We start from the raw sequence: 17,869 nt of genomic DNA on the forward strand, positions 1-17,869 counted from the left end.
TTTTGTTCTCGAGTGCACACTGCTGAGGAGAAAAACATTTGGTGCGGTTGTAACTGTGAAAGAAAAGCAGCGCCAGCGAGCATGTTCTCTCCTGTGATCGTTAGAGTGGGTGTGCTGCAGTTTACTGCCTACCTGTCACAATACTGTCACATCCATGATGGCCACGGGCATGCATATTTATCTCACATTTTGAATGACATTTAGTACGTTTTCAGCGTTTCCTCACTTCTTCTGCAACCTAAGTGGATCCAGATATGTGGAATGTTTAGGGCTCAGTTGGGGATCAAACCTACAGCCTTCAGGCCAAGAGCAGTCCGTCTAACCACCGAGCAATAAACTGAATTCAACTCTGCCTCGTCTTAAATGTAAAACTATCTTAAAAGTTATAGCTTCGGTATTCTTCAACCTAGACCCTATTTTCTCATAGACCTCTATACAATCTGACTTCTTTTTGCAACCAGTTGAGTCGCCCCCTGCTGGCTATTAGAAAGAATGCAAGTTTAAAGATTAACTTAACTAACTGACAAATAAGGACAACCATTTTGGAAATTGGTCCAATGTTTAGGGAGAGACGGCAGCTGCTCACGGGCTGCAATATGGTGCTAATGGGGCAAGCTGACACCGTCATTAACATCCACTAAAAGTGGGTAGCCTTGGTATTTTTCAACCCTATTTTCCCGTGTTTTTTGTGTGTAACTGACTAATACGGACAACAATTTCTGAAATTGGTCCAGTATTGAGGGAGAGCGCTGTAGACCCACGGGCTGCAATGTAATCCTATTGGGGCAAGCTGGCATCCATTTACATCCATTAAAAGTGCTTGTTTTTGCCATGACAGGCTCTGGTTGTTATTATAAGTGTCTGACATGATGGAAAAAGTCTCGCTCAAGAAGAAGTCTTGTTATGAGTACAGCCAGAAAGGATAGTTAATACACTGAGCTTTAAAGGGTAACTTTGGTATTTTTTTCAACCTGGACCCTATTTTCCCATGTTTTTGTGTCTAACTGACTAATAGTGACAACAATTTCTGAAATTGGTCCAGTATTGAGGGAGAGCGCTGCAGACCCACAGGCTGCAATGTAATCCTATTGGGGCAAGCTGACACCGTCATTAACATCCACTAAAAGTGGGTAGCTTTGGTATTTATCAACGTGGACCCTATGTTCCCATGTCTTTGTGTCTAACTGACTAATAGTGACAACAATTTCTGAAATTGGTCCAGTATTGAGGGAGAGCGCTGCAGACCCACAGGCTGCAATGTAATCCTATTGGGGCAAGCTGGCACCGTCATTTATGTTCACTAAAAGTGCTTGTTTTTGCCATGACATGCTCTGATTGTTATTATAAGTGTCTTGCATGATGGAAAGAGTCTCGCTCAAAGAGAAGTCTTGCACTGAAATCTGGCGAGGGGAAGTGTTGCTGGAGGACAACGGTGGAATAGTGGAATACATCTATGGTGGAAATGTGAGTGTCAGCAGTGTTGTGTTGGAGTACAGAAAGCTGAGCTTAGTGTTATCTAAAAGACTTTCAATGTCTGAATATTTGGATGATTTCCACAATGTGAATGCGAACCACCTCCATGGGTGGCTGATCCTGAACTCTGACCTCCCAGTGGAGGGAATAAAAAAACAAAACGCTGCTTCACCACTACATTTTGGTCAGAGAAGAAAGAGTATTGAAGGAGGCCAATACATATTGTGCGAGCAGATGACTGCTGACAGTGAAAAATGCAGATGGACCACATGTTTCCTGCCAACGTCTTCATCGGGACGTGATGGATGGCGCTCGCCTGTTTCCCAGACGTGACCCTGCAAATGGTGCTTTAATGCCATTCCAATCAGCAGCCCTAAACTACAGCGTTGAGCCGGTGGCTCCAGCCCACAGCTGGAAGCTTCCGCAGCAGTTTTGCTGCGATACCAAAAAAAGTTTGACCTCAGCGCTGCACTCGGCATCTAAAATTTGATGCTATCGCAGTACAAATAAGAAAAACCACCGAGCAGTGTTGCAAAGCAACAGACGCTCGCCTTAGTTCCCACATTTGGGCGGCTTTTAGTAACTCTAGTGCAGTGGTTTTAATTTAAGTTGTTCGTGCTTGTCAAGTCCGTGACCTCATGACACCAATCTGTCAATTAGTTGAAGCAGGACTGGGATCAACTTCAAGACTCTTGCTGTGTTCTCAGTCATTTGACCCTGATTGCTTTAGTCTCAAAAGAGCCAAACTTGAGCTCTGTCTTTTCCAATCCTTTCTCTCCCTATCTAACCTCACTACTGTTACAGTTTTATAAAGAATCTTTTGTAATAGCATTGATCCTTCTTAAAGTATGGTTAGCATCATGTCACATGACAGGCCAACCCACATCTCCAAGAGAATACCTCATGCGCTGTAATTCTTTGGACCTGCTCATCCCTTGATCTCTGTTTGACACGTTGGAGCTTCCACATGCCAAGACTTTTGTCTAGTTTGCGTGTTTAGCTCCTCACCAGAACTGCAGATATAATGATGGTGTCCAGTTTCCTCAGTTTCATGAGTCCTGCGTTCCCGTGGATTAGCCCCGTCAATAGTTGCCTCGGAGCGCCGTCGACTTTCCATCCGAGCGTGTTTCTGTAAAACCAGCAGATTTTGTTTACCCAGATTATTATTATGATTTTTTTTTTCTCCCCCCCCCTTCTTGTTTTCTATCCCAGCACTGAGTGCGGTCTTTTTATGGTTCTTATAAAAAAGGACGGAGTTTGCTTTGAGGCCGTCTTGGTGCTCTCTTCGCCAAAGCCACAGCAGATGTGCCGCTTTTGTTCTTCATTACCGATTGGCAGCTGCCCGGCGCTCAGAGCTGCCCGAACGTTTCAAAGACACACAATGCGTGAGTGAAAGCTCACCCTTCTAATGAAGTAAACGGTGAGGATTTTCTTCCTCATGTCAGCAGGAGGAAAACAGAAAAATGATGTTTGGAACATATTCCTGCTCTTCTGGTGATATCAACAGTTGAAAACCTCAATATTCCGTCCAGGAACAATGGCTTGATTACGTCTCGGCGCACTCGCACACAAAGCAACAAGACGCACACACACATCCAAAACAAAATGCACTCACTGAGACGTTCTCTCATTCACTGAAATTCCTGCCGTGTGTGGAGCTCAGTCTGGGGTTTTGTGTTCTGGGACGAGACCTTGCTGCTTGTTTGTCCCACAAAGTCACCAGAGCCACTTAAAAACTCATTCACTCCCGCGGACGCCTGCTTTACCTCGAAGGAAAGCGGCAACACACAAAGGAAGTCAACTGAGGACCACACATGCTTGTGTATGAGACTATATTGGTGTCTGTTTGTGTCTGTGCCATGGGAAAACCATTATGTCTGCCAGTACAAGACCTGTGTGCCTTTTGTGGTATGGTGTTACAGACGAGGGACCCATGTGATCAAAGGTTACTGGTAAAGCCCTCAGGATGGTTGAGAATGTCCCTCAATCTTGGGACAGTTGGAAATTTATGTCGGGTTACCACCAAGAAGTTCCTGGTAAGTTTAGTTCCGGGACTGTTTTTCAAGGAACCAAAAGGTTCCTTCAGTCCATTGTTGTCTGCGTTTCCACCGCAACATGACATGGGACGAGGGCTGCTGGTGGTAGCGGTGGTAAACACACTCAGTGGGTCCGCCCGTCTCATCTCAAAAACATGTTAAAGAAATAAACATGTTTTGTGTCACTACATTGACATTCACTTCTGCACAGTATTTACTGATGCATGTTGGATGTCATGAATTATATGCAGAGGAGTTGAATTAAACTAAGAGCATCCGTCTCCACAGTGAATCATCTGTTTATTTATTTGTGATTTAGAACGTAACCGCCGTGAAACAATCAGAACCTTTTTTTCCTCTCATTCACAGCATCATTGTGGCGTCCCTCTCTTCTACCGCTCGCCCTCTCAGCTCACTCGCAGCGGGGAAGCTGACAGCAAAGGCAAACTTTACTTTGAATGTCAACGAACAGAGAGAAATGTTCTCCCCTCGTCCTAAATGCTCCTAAATTGATACTAGAGTACTTCCTTGTTTATGAATGAAGTTTCACCGATCAGCGACGGTCATCCCTGCAAACTTAATTTAGACCCTAGTCCCTGTGGTCGAAACGCAATGAGTTCCTCAAAAGGTTCCTGGTTCGGGGGAACGTTCCTGTGGTCGAAACACATCGGGTTCCTCAAAAGGTTCCTTGTTCCAGGGGAAAGGTCCTGCGGTTGAAACGCATTGAGTTCCTCAAAAGGTTCCTAATTCCGGGGGAAAGTTCCTGCAGTCGAGACCCAATGAGTTCCTCAAATGGTTCCTAGTTCTGGGGCAAAGTTCCTGTGGTCGAAAAGGGGCTTTAGGCACCTAACCTTTGACTGGTTCTCTGTGGCTGTGTCCCCTAGAGGAGGCCATACATAGAAGTAAAAGGTGATATGTCATCTTCAGTTAAATAATATGCATTATGCATGTTCCTTTTTCTTTTTCTTTTTCTTCTTCCCTGCTAGAAACTGGCCTTTCAGAGGAAGATGGTTCTGTTTTCCTCCCTTTGTCCCCAAACAGTTCATCTTTCACCCATCGGTTATTGGTGAAATGTGTTTTTTGACATTGGTTTCTTCATTGGTTTTGGTGATATGGTGGTTTGTGATATGTTGGCTTTTTTTTTTCTTCTTTTGTTGGCTCCTTGCATGGTGCCAACTATTACCACGGCTCGAGGCTGCATATTTATCTTGCGATCAAAAAAAACAACCACTCTATTTTTCTCACCCACAACACAATGGAAAGAGCCTCGGGTCATGTGCTTCCAACGCATAACATCTGGTCGGTTTGTGGGTGACAAACGTTGTATTCATGTGTGAATAAACAGAGCAATGCTGAAAAGAGCATGCATCTCAGCTCAAGAACGCGGCGTACCTTTTCACAACAACCAATCGGACATGGAGGCAGAGGCTTCTGGAACAAGCAGGCGGATGAAGAGACGAGCTGAACAATAATTGAATTGTCAGGCTGCAGGATGATTAATTAAGTTGTGAAGCACGGTAGAGGGAGAGGTTGTCTAATCCCTGTGTTACATGGAAAAACCAGTCAAGCGTAACCCAGTCCACCTTGAGACACTGCGTTTGACCAGAATTAGTTTATTTGCAAAGTGATAAACAATGGATGTAGGAAATATTGACCTTATTGTTCATGAGCTGAACAAGAACAACAAGAACCAAAAAACAACAGACAACCACAGCAACGTATACTTACTTACTGTAATTTGACAGAAGAGTTTACTAATAATAAAATTATTTTGGAAATGAAATGTTCGCTGAAGGAGACAATGGAGAGGAGAGAACTGAGTCGGAGGCAAACCGAAGCAATTTGGGCTCAAGTCCCAGTAAGAAACCAGTAGATTTGCTTGAATTTAGGTTCTTAAACCTCAGCAGGGGGAGTTATTTTGCTCTTCTTCCGCTCCACAAAGGTCAAGGTCAACAACAGAGCGCTTCAGTCGGGTAAATGCTTGCCGATCTGAAACCTGAAGCTCGATTAGTTTCCCACTGTTATCACATTTCAATCACAGAGGAAGCAGTTTCATGTTTGTTGTGACAGTCGGATACCAGCTGCATTTCGCAATGCATTCATGATCCGCAGTGCGACGAGAGGGCAGACCTGTTTGACGAGATGTCGCCCTCACAATCAGACAAGATTTACTGTCAAAGCATTACGGGTGTTAGAAAAAGACACATGGCGCCAGTCCAAGTTGGCAATGAAACAAAGCAGCAGTGTTCATCTTCTGTTTTGAGACATCTCCTTCTGTTGCTACTCACCGAGTTGCCTTCAGCTCCAACTGTAAGCCAGCACACACACACCTGTGGGTGAATGTGAATTGATGAATCCTTTATCTCTTGACGCGTCTGCCAGGAGTACAAAACGCACAGCGTCAGTCACTGGAGAGGCTCACTTGTTGGGCCCGTTGTCCGCCGATGCACCTCGTGACCTCCTCCCCCGCCTCCCTTCCCCTATCGTGTCACAAACCAGACATCTGCTTGCCAAAAATGCTAGGCTGCATTTCTACCCTGTAATGCCCACTTATTATCTTTTTTTATACACACACATATTAAAGAGCTCGTGTTTACTAGAGATTTTATTTTTGGCAGAAACTTCCCAGCCTTATTCTAGGGGAAAGTAGGGATAAATTATTCAGGCAGCGTGGGGAGTCGTTACCCAAAATCTATTCTGGGACTGCGTTGTGCTCAGCAGCCACTTAAGGAGATGAAAGAAATCTGCATTTTTTTGCAAGTTCTATGTATTCAGGGAATGTTGTCCAAGTATGAATAAATCCGTCTGTACAGCTGCCCTGTACAGTCACAGCATTTTACTGCTTTAACTGGCAATAAGTCTGTTGATCTAACCTTCAGGTTTACACTGATCCCAGAGGTGTATTGTTGTATCAATATTATATCATGAACAATAGGCTTTCTATTTTTAAATAGATTTTTTAAAGCCAGATTCAATATATTTGCTTCATTTGAGTCTACGCGGATGTAAAGGGAAGTTACCGCTTTTAATGTTGTAGTCACGTGACGTCATATCCGTTCCGTATCCGTCAACCAAAACAAACCGCAGCGAGCCGAAACGACAATGTCGAACATGGCGGAGGGTCCACGTGGATACGACCTGCACCCTCACATGATAAATCCAGCGTGGTAAACACTACACATCCAGTAAAGGATGGAAACACTTTGGGTTTCACACATTGTCAGGAAAAGCAGAGCTAGACATCACGGCTAAAGCTGCATGCTAACTCTGTCACGGACAGGAAACGTTATCGTATCGCGGTAACGTGCGGTCGAGCCGGCCGTCGCTCTTGTCTCCGTGGTCAAATGGGCCGACGCTACGACTGTAGAGCACCCAGATACTGACATTTATGTTAAATGCATTCAGACGGCCCCGATGGAGCTGACCATGGATGTATAAAGAGAACGGAGCTGACGGGAGAGCTAGAGACGGACTTGGAGAAGTTAGAGGAAGTATACATGTGGGACTACGTCTGGTTTTCAAAATAAGGTGTTAACAAAGGGAACTGTATATACAAAATACAAATATGGAAATAAGATTACTTGGATTATATTCACCAGAAGTATAAAACATTACACGTCAGTTATAAATTAAAAAGAAAATACCACTAATTTTTGAGGGAACTGTCTTTATTCTTTGATTTTTGGGTGGCTGAAAAAACCCCACAATAAATAATTCCTGACAATGATCCTGATATACTTGACTTCAAGACATCTCTGACTACATACATGCTGAAAATCAAACAGTTTTACTGTATTAATTTAGATATTTTCCGAAGTAAAAGTCCCTAGAAGTGTATGATTCAACTTTTCCCCATGGTCTAGTGTTAAAAAAGTTAATTAAATTGTAATATCGAATCACAATACTTGTAGAATCGCAATACAAAAAAATCGCAATATATATCAATCTCCCACGTATCGTGATCGTATAAAATCAGGAGATGTTTAACTGAATTTTATATCCAGGTTTTTGGAGGTGTTCTTGTATCACTGGAGGTCACTTTTCCATCTAATTCCCTCTCTTTATCGGTCTTACCTTCCCCTCTCTCCTCTCCTACACTCCTTTCTTTCCACTTTCCTCATTTCCTCTCTTTTTGCCCTTTTTCAGTCCCTCTCATCAAGTAAAAAGACTGTTGGATCAAGTTAAGAAATCACCCGACCTGTCCTACTGAAACCTCTGTGTTTTTCCACAAATGCCAGATTTTCCGTCTGTGACATTCTCAGTTCTTTCCCTTCCTTTGATTGACACACTCCCCCATGTGAAGAGAAACCGCTGATTCGGACTGTTTTCACTGGGGGGGTCTCAAAGCGCAGCAGTTGCGGTTCTGACCGAGCCAGGATCTGTGGGCTGCACAGTTGAAGAAGGGGATGTGAAAGGGAGGTCCTTTCCCTCTCATTTAAAAAAAAAAAAAAAAGAAAGTGTCTCTGCTTTTGCTTGTGTGTCAATTAATGCCAAAACTCTGGAGATGAAACTCAGCTAATCCCCCTCTGTTTCCTCCCCGTCATGAGCGTTTTGCTCAGTAATTGTTTACATCTGCCTCATTCCAAAAAAGCTGTTGCTTGGGGGAAATAAAAAAAAAAAGCCCTCCAAAAACGTCTCAAGTCCCCGCTGGCCTCTGGATCCTTTGGCAGAGGATAAGAGAGGCCGTCAAATGCTACAGCCAAGCTGCACTGCACTGCACCAGTCCTCCCGCTCCAAATGAAGTTGTCTAATCAAGGTCACCACGTATTTATTAAACTGCTTCCACTTCACCGTATCAATATTCATGTAACCGTGGCCCGTCCTGACCCGGCAGCATGTCATCCTCCAGTTAGTGCCACCTGTGCTGCCTTACTTTCAGGCAGTCCCGCTGCTCTGTGAGCCCAGGGTTGTTTATCACTCCATTCCAGCCATAATTATACAGTAGGCGTGTCTGTCGGAACATGTGGAAGATGCGACCGGTTGTACTTTACTTTAGGTGACATGGGTGATTTATAGTCCATTAAAGGAGCTGGGAAATGAGAGCGAGGTGCTGTTTACCCTCACGATGCAAATGCTGGTACACAGGTGATGAATGTCTCTCTGACAACTGACAGATAAGAGTCAGCTGTAGTGAGAGGCATCTTTCTATGCGGTCTAACTTCAGGCTGCTCATTTTGCATCAAAATTCACAATATCATGTGTATGTGTTATACCAACACGACTATTGTGACCATACCAGATTACAGTAAGAGTGAAAACAGCCCCGACAAAGGAAACAACAAGCACAGAGACCTCACAAGAGGGGAAACTGGGCATTGAGGCGGACTAACAAGCTCCCTGTATCCCAGCACCCTCTGGGATTTCCTGACTTTGTTCTTTTTGCTTCTTCTTAGCTCCTTGGTGTAACAGTAGCCGTGTTTCCATTCAAATGTCAAGCCAAGTTTTAAGCCAACTTTTGAAAATGATGCAAAAAAACATTCCATCAACTTTTTTGGAGCATAGACTGTAGAAAATATGGACGTAGTCTCCTTGACATCACCGATAGGGTTCCTGAAGAGCGGTTGTGAAGTTGCGGGCGGTTCCGGCCGTCACATTCTTGGCAGTGTCGACATAACTTAAGTTAGGCTAATACAAAAATGGGCAAAGAGGTGTGTCTTCGGTGGAGCGGAGTCTGGCCCTGGGGGACGCAGCAGAGTAGACAGCTAACGACCTGGTACGCCACCTACCTCTCACTTTATGCCCTACTTTAAGCCTTAATATAATTTAAACGGGTGACTACAGTTGTCATGAACAGGGAAAATTTGTAATATAGACCAAAACCGTTTTTGTACCAGACTGTAAACATGTTCATTTCTGCTGTTAAGTTGGACATTTGAACATGGGGGTGTATGGGGATTGTCTCACTTTTGGAGCCAGCCTCAAATGGCCATTTGAAGAATTGCAATTGTTGGCACTTCCGTGACTTTCCGTGACTTTGTAATGCCATATTTGTAAATGCAACAAGCAAAAAAAGACGTCTGATTGTATAGAAGTCTATGAGAAAATGAGCCTACTTCTCTCTTGATTTATTACCTCAGTAAACATTGTAAACATGAGTTTATGGTCTCAATGGCTAATTTCAAGTCTTCTTCAATACAGCATGATGTTCATTTAGTAAATGATGGTCCCATTTAGAGTCAGATAGACCATAAAGCAGGGGATGCTTTAGGGCGGGGCTATCTTGTGACTGACAGATTGCTGCCACGGCGTTGTCTGTGTTTTTGTCTTAGACCTTTAACCCTTTCACAGTGTGTTTTTAGTTCATGAAAGTTAACATTTTGGTCGTCTAAAAATGTCTTATTCGGCGTTCGTTTGTATTTAGCTCCACCCTCTCGTGTCACTTGTGGTTGCAAAAAAACAAGATGGCGACAGCCAAAATGCCGAACGCGAGACTTCAAAACGGCAGTCCACAAACCAATGGGTGACGTCACGGTGACTACGTCCTCTTCTTATATACAGTCTATGGTACTAATAGCAATAATCTGCTTGGAGGACACATTTTTCTGCGATGGCCACTTTACTTGTGTCGTCTGAGAGGAATAGATCTCCCAGCTTATTTTGTTTTTAGGTTTTTGGAGAGGTATTTGTGCTGGCAGGGCCGTGAGACAAACACATTGTCCAGCTCTGCAATGTGGATGATGCAAAGCAAGATATCATTTGTTCAAAATGTTGAGCAATGAGTATCCCCTGTACTTGAAATTCCCACACAAAGTCTTGAATTATCTCAAGGCTTTTGAACCACAGCTGTTGAGAGAGATGTGGTCCAAAGGTGACGGCTGTCCCCGCACGCAGCAGCGCTGTGTCCGAGGGTGGAGTGCTGTCCCGCCTGCTTTGGAAAAGCCCTTTTTCCGTCGTCAGGGAATTAGCTTTTAATGCCTCTCTCATGCCGAGACATTTACAGCCCTCTTGATTTTTCTCTCGGGCTGCTTGGAGCTGGATGAAAGCGGCCGTCTCCACTGGGGCATTTCAGCACAGAGTGAGCGCTGAAAATGTGGGAGGGATGTGGGAGCAGGAAGGAATGTGGAGGAGTTCCAGAGCTCGCCGTTCAAACGCTCCTAACCCCGCCTCTTTCTCCTTGCCTCCTCCCTCCTCTTCATCTTTCACTCTCAATTTCAGTTAAATCAGCTTTATTGGCCTGACATGAAAGGCTATTGTTGCCAAAACATTAAGATAAAAAGATGATTTTTTAAAACCCATTTGTGCCCGTGTCCTTTCCCCTTCCATCCTCCTCCTCACCCCCTGTTGTGGTACAGAGTGTGGTTTACACTGAAGCTTGATGTTTATAAGTTTGGAACAAAGTCGCGGCCCTCTGTTCTCTAGTCCGGCTTTGTGGTGGCTGATAAAGTGTTTTCTTAAAAGATGAAATGCAGCTTTCAGTCTGGTGTCGACAGACGTTGGCTGCAGGCGGTGCTTTTTTAAGAGCTGAAGCTCCTTTGATTTGGAGGCTTACACAATCACCTCTTAAGATAAGTCCAATAACACTTTGATTTCAGTTTTGAATTGCAGCAACCCTGCAGAGCCCTCAAGGACATCATTGTCACGAGGGACATGTCCCCTTCACTTTTCTAAACCCCACTGCACTTTCACTTTGATTTACTCACTAAACTCTGTCTTAAAAGTGTCTCTTTTAAATGTCCAGCTGTCATAATCCAGATAAGAGAAGCTCGGAGTTGATAAAAATGTTAATACACTCATCTACATGTAGGTCGCCTTCCCTTTTTACAGTGTGCTCCCTGCAATAATCGTTAGAAAGGAATGGACTTAATTTTCCCTGGCTTATGTCTTTCAGGCTACACACAGGCTTCAGCTTGCAGACACTACTCTGGACTTAAAAAACACCGTCTCAGCATGTTTTGGGGAAAAAATAACGTTAGTATATTTCCATGAGAATATAAGATTTGTTCATGGGCTGTCAAAATTAATTACGCGTTAATGCAAATTTGTTTTAACGCCACTAATTTCTTTAACGCAACCTGCAATTTTTAATTAACCTCTTAAAGATCCGACGTGCTGCCGATCTTTCGTAGGTTGCACCGGGCTCAGTTTTAAAGCTAGAGTGAAGCTAACCTAAGGAATCCATCGGTATCAATCATGTCATACTAGTTTGTTGCGAAGGATAAAATAACGCTCCAAACATGCACTACATTTTGGCGAGGGAAAACTGTCATGGCCATTTTCAAAGGGGTCCCTTGACCTCTGACCTCCAGATATGTGAATGTAAATGGGTTCTCTGGGTACCCACGAGTCTCCCCTTTACAGACATGCCCACTTTATGATAATCACATGCAGTTTGGGGCAAGTCATAGTCAAGTCAGCACACTGACACACTGACAGCTGTTGTTGCCTGTTGGGCTGCAGTTTGCCATGTTATGATTGGAGCATATTGTTTTATGCTAAATGCAGTACCTGTGAGGGTTTCTGGACAATATTTGTCATTGTTTTGTGTTGCTAATTGATTTACAATAATAAATATATACATACATTTGCATAAAGCAACATATTTGCCCACTCCCACATTGATGCAACCTCTACTTCTTCTTCTACTTCTGTTTACTGGTGGATTACAGCCATGCAGCCTATAGCGCCGACTTCTGACCAAACTGCACTGCGGCCAAGTTTATTTGCTCCAAACCAGTTGATGGAAACGCTCCTAATTTCTTTTTTTGCAACATTTTACTTAACAGCTACATTATGAATATAATATTTTCCAAAACAGAATATCAGATCAGTAAGAATCAAATCATACATGCAGGCTGCTTGAGAGCTGCAAACGCTACTCAATGCTGAAAACACAATGTCCTTATTTTCTCTTGGAAATATGCTAGAATTGAATTTTAATCAAAGTATCGTGTCTGTATCAATGAAATAAATGTGATTCCAAGCAGAGTTACAGCAACTTACATCGTATTTCTATTATGCAAAGCCTTATAACCGATTAGATCAAATCTCCTATTTGCTTTCATTATTATGAACATGTGTGCTTTTATAGTCTCCGTCCATTATTATTAAAACATCTCCATTCACAAACCACAACTGACACTGCTTTTATTTCCCATTCCACCGCCCACCGAAACAGGCACGCCACTTTGTCGTACTGCGCTCCGCCTCTGGCTGTATTCATGTCACAGCCATTGTTGGCTTTTTGCTTTCGTCTGAGGTTTAATTGTATCCTTCCCGCCGTAACGCTGAAGTCATTACGGCGACAGGGAAGTTTCTTTTACGAATCAAAGCATGAAAGCATCGCAGATAAGTCTGTGCCCTGGCGCGGCGACAAGTTCTGCATGATTCAGTGTTTGTTACTGGAAACGTCTCGCAGTCGGAGATTAGACGGAGTTGATGTCTCCCCAAAGGCACCGTTCCTTATTTGGAGAGACACACACACACGGAGATGCATACACACAGTCACCAGTCATCAGAAATAGGTTATGCTTGTCACTTCAGATCTCTTGTGTCCTCTTGATGTATCAATTCTTCTTCCTCTTTCACCAACCTCGCTTTTGTATCGAGAGCGAAGGTCCGTTCAATCGCGACGTTCCCGTGACACCCCGAGCCCACGCCGTGCCATATGCGATGCCACGCTGAGACAGAGGATTAAGAGATGAATTCATTCGAAGCTTTGGCCGCTTCCTTGCCGGTATCACACGGACACCCGCAGAGACGGAACGCCTGGCCTCCACATATGGCCACGGGCGCAAGGCCGAGCTGGACACACACTAACACACACGCTCTATGTTTCGTCTGGAGGGTGTCTTCCAGCCAGCAATAATACCGCCCAGCCCCTTGTAAAGCCTGCGGGGGGATTATCCTCTTTCAAAATGTACAAGGCTGACATTTGTTACCGTGCGCTGCTATTTCTGATCTGCAGGATTGTCACTTCAAAAACATGAAGCGCTGTCTTGTGGGATCAGCGTGTGGTTTCATGAAAAGGCCCAGTCATATGGTCTTGAATAAGTGCATATTTAACTCCATCGCTCAAACACGCATTCCAATTGTTCCCATCGCTTCCTATAGCTAATCTTATGTAAACCAGAGAGCTGGTTCTATTCTTGTACGTATGTGCTTCTTGGCAGGAGATGTACTTATGCTGTACGCATGCATTTGTAAGTGCTGCATTAAAACCCTGGAGATGGCGAAGAACATTTTTCACCATTCTTGCGGTTGCTTTGATGAAGCCACATCACTGACGAGGCCATGCCCGGCGTCACGAGAAACACCCCCTCTGGTGTTACTGCTGTAACACGACAAATCACAGTCTGGATTCATATCCTCAGAGGGCATGTCTGAGTAGGGCTTTAAAAAACAGCTGGATGTTGACCTTCTGCCTGTTGCATTTTGGTTGTACCAAGTAGAAATTAGGGCTGTCAGTACATTCAAATATTTAATCGCAATTAATTTGCGATTAAATATTGTCCAGAAACCCTCACAGGTACTGCATTTAGCATAATACATATGCTCAAATCATAACATGGCAAGCTGCAGCCCAACAGGCAACAACAGCTGTCAGGGTGTCAGTGTTCTGACTTGACTATGACTTGCCCCAAACTGCATGTGATTATCATAAAGTGGGCATGTCTGTAAAGGGGAGACTCGTGGGTACCCATAGAACCCATTTACATTCACATATCTGGAGATCAGAGGTCAAGGGACCCCTTTGAAAATTGCCATGCCAGTTTTTCCTCGCCAAAATTTAGCTCAAGTTTGAAGCGTTAATTTAGCCTCCTTCGGGACAAGCTAGTATGACATGGTTGGAACCGATGGATTGATTAGGTCCACTACAACTTCCGAAAGATTGATTGCGTTAACGCGTTGTTATCGCGTTAACTTTGACAGCCCTAGTAGACATATATTTTCATAAGTTAAAGGTACTATTTGGAGGCTTTGACCAGAGACATTATGTTGTGGCATGTGAATAAGGACGCACAAGTACTTGCACCAAGCATTAAAGTGATAAATTCCTTTTACCTTTTACGTGTTGTTGAGCTTTTTCAGTACTTAGGATCCACAAGTTGTGGTTCGGTACCGTACTAGACACCGGTTCTTGGAATACAAAATACATTGATGTGAATGAAAGAATGTATTGTTAAAACAGTGGACTTATCTTTTGTCTAGAAAGTGTTTTTTAGGGATGAGGCTTTAGACATGCCAGGTAGCCTTTTTATCCAAGTGAATATTAAAGCCACTATGTGTAGAATTCCCAGCTTTGTGGTGGCTGATAAAGTGCTTTCATTAAAGATCAAATGTTGCTTTATATTGTTAAAACAGTGATCTTAACATTCATTCCCCCCCAGAGTGACCTTTTTGAAGTGACATATGACTGCAAAAAGGCAGCGAATATACCAGCAGTCAGCAGCGACATCATTAGAATCAGCATCATCAGAGGTCACCACCCCATATACTCTAAATCCATTCTTCTCTGCCCCCATGTATAAATCTACTGCACCGTCCCACCATATAATATAAATCACTATACAGTACGTCCACATGCAACCATGTAAATCCCTCCATCACAACCATAAATTGATCAGCTGTAACCATCAATCCCTCCATCTGTCCATTCCATCACAGACGCATGCATATCTCAGCCTGCAATATGAAGCACTAATGATGGACTAATGCCAGCCATCCATCTCTGCTGTGTGTGTGACGGCCGTGGGACACAGCGGGAGGTGAGTGTGTGTGTGTGTGTGTGTGTGTTGGTGTGTGTGTTGGTGTTGGTGGTGGTGGGGGTGAAGAATGCAAGTCAGGGCTAAAGTAATGTGTCTGGAGAGCTGGGGGGAAAGTGACAGATGGTGATGGAGTGATGGGGGAAGGATTGTGTGTCACTAGGGTATAGTGGGTGGGGGTGTGCATGTATCCATGTGCGGGCATGTTTGTAGGATTAGTGTGTGTTTGTGTGCTTGTATTAACCATAAGAGTGTGGATCTGTGTCAGTGTGTAGATGTGTGTGTGTTAGGGGGAATGGGCTGTGTGAGGCGGCGGCAGACCGGTCACACGCTGGACGTACGTAGCGCGGTTCTCTCCATCCACCTCCAGGCTCTGTTTCACTCTTGCATCCCCGCCTCTGGAGACTTTTTTCTGGGGCACGTCAGAGTGACATCCCCCCTCTGCTTCCCTTCTCGCCATCATGAAGTGGCTGGCATCTGTGCGCGCGGCGTTGTCCGGGGGCAGCCGTAGCGCCCCCGTGACCCCCGCTGCCAGCCCCAACATGCCCTCCAAGGCAGATCTGCACGCCAAGCAGGTAAGCTGCGAACAGGATGCTCGACCTACAAAAGCAGAACGTTTGCATTGCTGGGTGTGTTGGTTTTGGCTGTTTTACAGTTCTTTTGAGGATAGCTTTTTTCTTGCCTTGCTCGAGGGTTTCCCAATCAATTCTGCCAGCTGTTTTTATGCGCCTCACACGGCTTGTAGTCTTTTCCTTGATTGCCTGTTTTATTGATTTTTACGATCCATGTAATTGCACTTGGATTTTAATCAGATGAAAATGAGCGCCGCGGCGGGCAGACGAGACACCGCGCTCATGTGCATGTGTGTGTGTGCAACCTGCACAAAATCACTGTCCGGGAATGCAGCACGAGAAGCCATGAATGGGATTGAGTTTATTTTGCTTGGACGTCCCGCTTTCCTCTTTGCTCACAGCGAGTCTGAATCAGAGCTTCTACTGTGCTATTGTATGGAAATAGCTCCCTCTCTGTACCGAATCTCCCATTATGTCCAAGCATAATACAAATAATCAGCTACATGTTCTCAAGGATGTATTGTCGGAGAGGAAGTGCGCAGCAACTTTGGAGTATAATGGGTCATCATGTGTGTTTGTGTGTGTGGAGCCACAGTAGTAGTATTAATCCCCCACTATGACCCCACACTGCTCTGATCCTGCAACGATCCTCCGATATCACTGCAAGCCCCCCCGCTGCCTGATCCTTTTCACTCAAATTGAATGTTGAGTATCATGTGCTTTACATTTTTTTTTACCAAGAGTTTCCTCTCAGAGGTGGAGCAGCAGGAAATAATTGCTGCAAGCGTGGGTTCGTTTAGCCGTCTCTCTCTAGAGCGCACTACAGCGAGGGGCGCGACCAGCCAGCCACGATTTGTCATAAATATTAATGAGTGAGGACTGCTCCATTACTAAAGCACCAGGGGGGCTACAAAACTCATTACACACCGATGAATGACACCTAAACATCAGTGTTTGTGTGGTGGCTGCAGGCTACGTCATGTTGTCCTTTTCGAACTTCAAGTGTATTGCAAGTTGTTTTTTACTGAACCACCACCGAGTACCAGGCTTGGGCGGTGAAGCGGTATTACAACAGGCCTCAACAATAACCCTTTCACGCTTGCCCAGGGGCAAGTTAAATGCCACATCGGGCCAGTAAATCTAGCAACTAACTTGACCGATTGGACGAGTGGTAAAAGTGGTCGCTTGCTTCTCACCTCTGTTGAGATTTGAACATTATGAGCTGAACTGCAAGCGAGCATTTCAGTTATCCTGGAAACAGGAGTTTGGTTGGGTGGCGTTGGAGAGGATGTGGGCAAAACGACAACTATGTATTCCGCAGTTTGCTAATGGTGGTAAGTTGCTAGTGCATGTAAGTCACGTAAACAGATGCTATAACGTGGGCTTCAGTATAAAGTAGTGCTTTGGGCGTTTATTTCCTTAGTGACCCTGTCTTTGAACGGTGTGAATGAGACAGCAGAGGAGGAGAGACAGTTGATCAGAGAGGGGAGAGGACGGGAGACAGACAGCTGGACTCAGTGCCCGTCGGTGGGCTCTTTCAGTGCCACTAGCCAGCGCTGCAGTCACGTTACTGATCTCCGTTTCAGCGGCAGTTTATGAGATGAACCGTTTTGTTGGTTTTAACATCTTGAAACTCATCTTTACATCCAAGAACAATACAATAGTGTCCCCTCTTTTGTTGTCTTCTGTCCTGTGTCTCCTCAGTCTCCGTCTTTCACGGTCTCTACCGTTGTATCTGTAGAACTCAGCCGAGCCAACCGGCCTCGTGATGCCAAAGGCTAGAGAGCTGCAGCATGGCGGCGCTCTTACCATGAAAGATGAAACAAAGCTCCTCTACATTTATCATGTTTGTTATATAATTAGCAAACCAGCTTAACTTGGTTCACTGTTTCATCTCCACTTTAAGGACCACACAGCTACACTCGAGTTTTGCTCACACACCAAAGTGCAAGCGTTTACGTGTTTAAAGATATGTGCATGATAGCTGTCAGCTGAGGGCAAACTGCAATCTAAACCGATGCTCTAACAAAGGTAGATATCTGAAACGTGTGTCTACTCATGTAATGACTCCAGTGCTTTTGGATGG

General features: G+C 44.5%; 1 protein-coding gene across 3 annotated transcripts in view; it reads left to right on the forward strand.

Annotated features, from left to right (window-relative positions):
* Positions 1 to 17,869, forward strand: part of nav3 (neuron navigator 3) — a 470,935-nt gene that overhangs the window by 189,107 nt on the left and 263,959 nt on the right. The window contains exon 1 of one of the 3 annotated variants that reach the window (XM_074626298.1): positions 15,114 to 15,214. The exons of the other annotated variants lie outside the window; for them this stretch is intronic. Within the exon in view, the coding sequence (XP_074482399.1) occupies positions 15,161 to 15,214 (54 nt within the window). The 5' untranslated portion in view covers positions 15,114 to 15,160. Of the gene's footprint in view, positions 1 to 15,113; positions 15,215 to 17,869 lie in introns of those variants that run through there. 3 annotated transcript variants of the gene reach the window in all.

Source organism: Sebastes fasciatus, chromosome 23 (assembly GCF_043250625.1).
Source record: "Sebastes fasciatus isolate fSebFas1 chromosome 23, fSebFas1.pri, whole genome shotgun sequence".
In the NCBI taxonomy this organism is placed as follows: Eukaryota; Metazoa; Chordata; class Actinopteri; order Perciformes; family Sebastidae; genus Sebastes; species Sebastes fasciatus.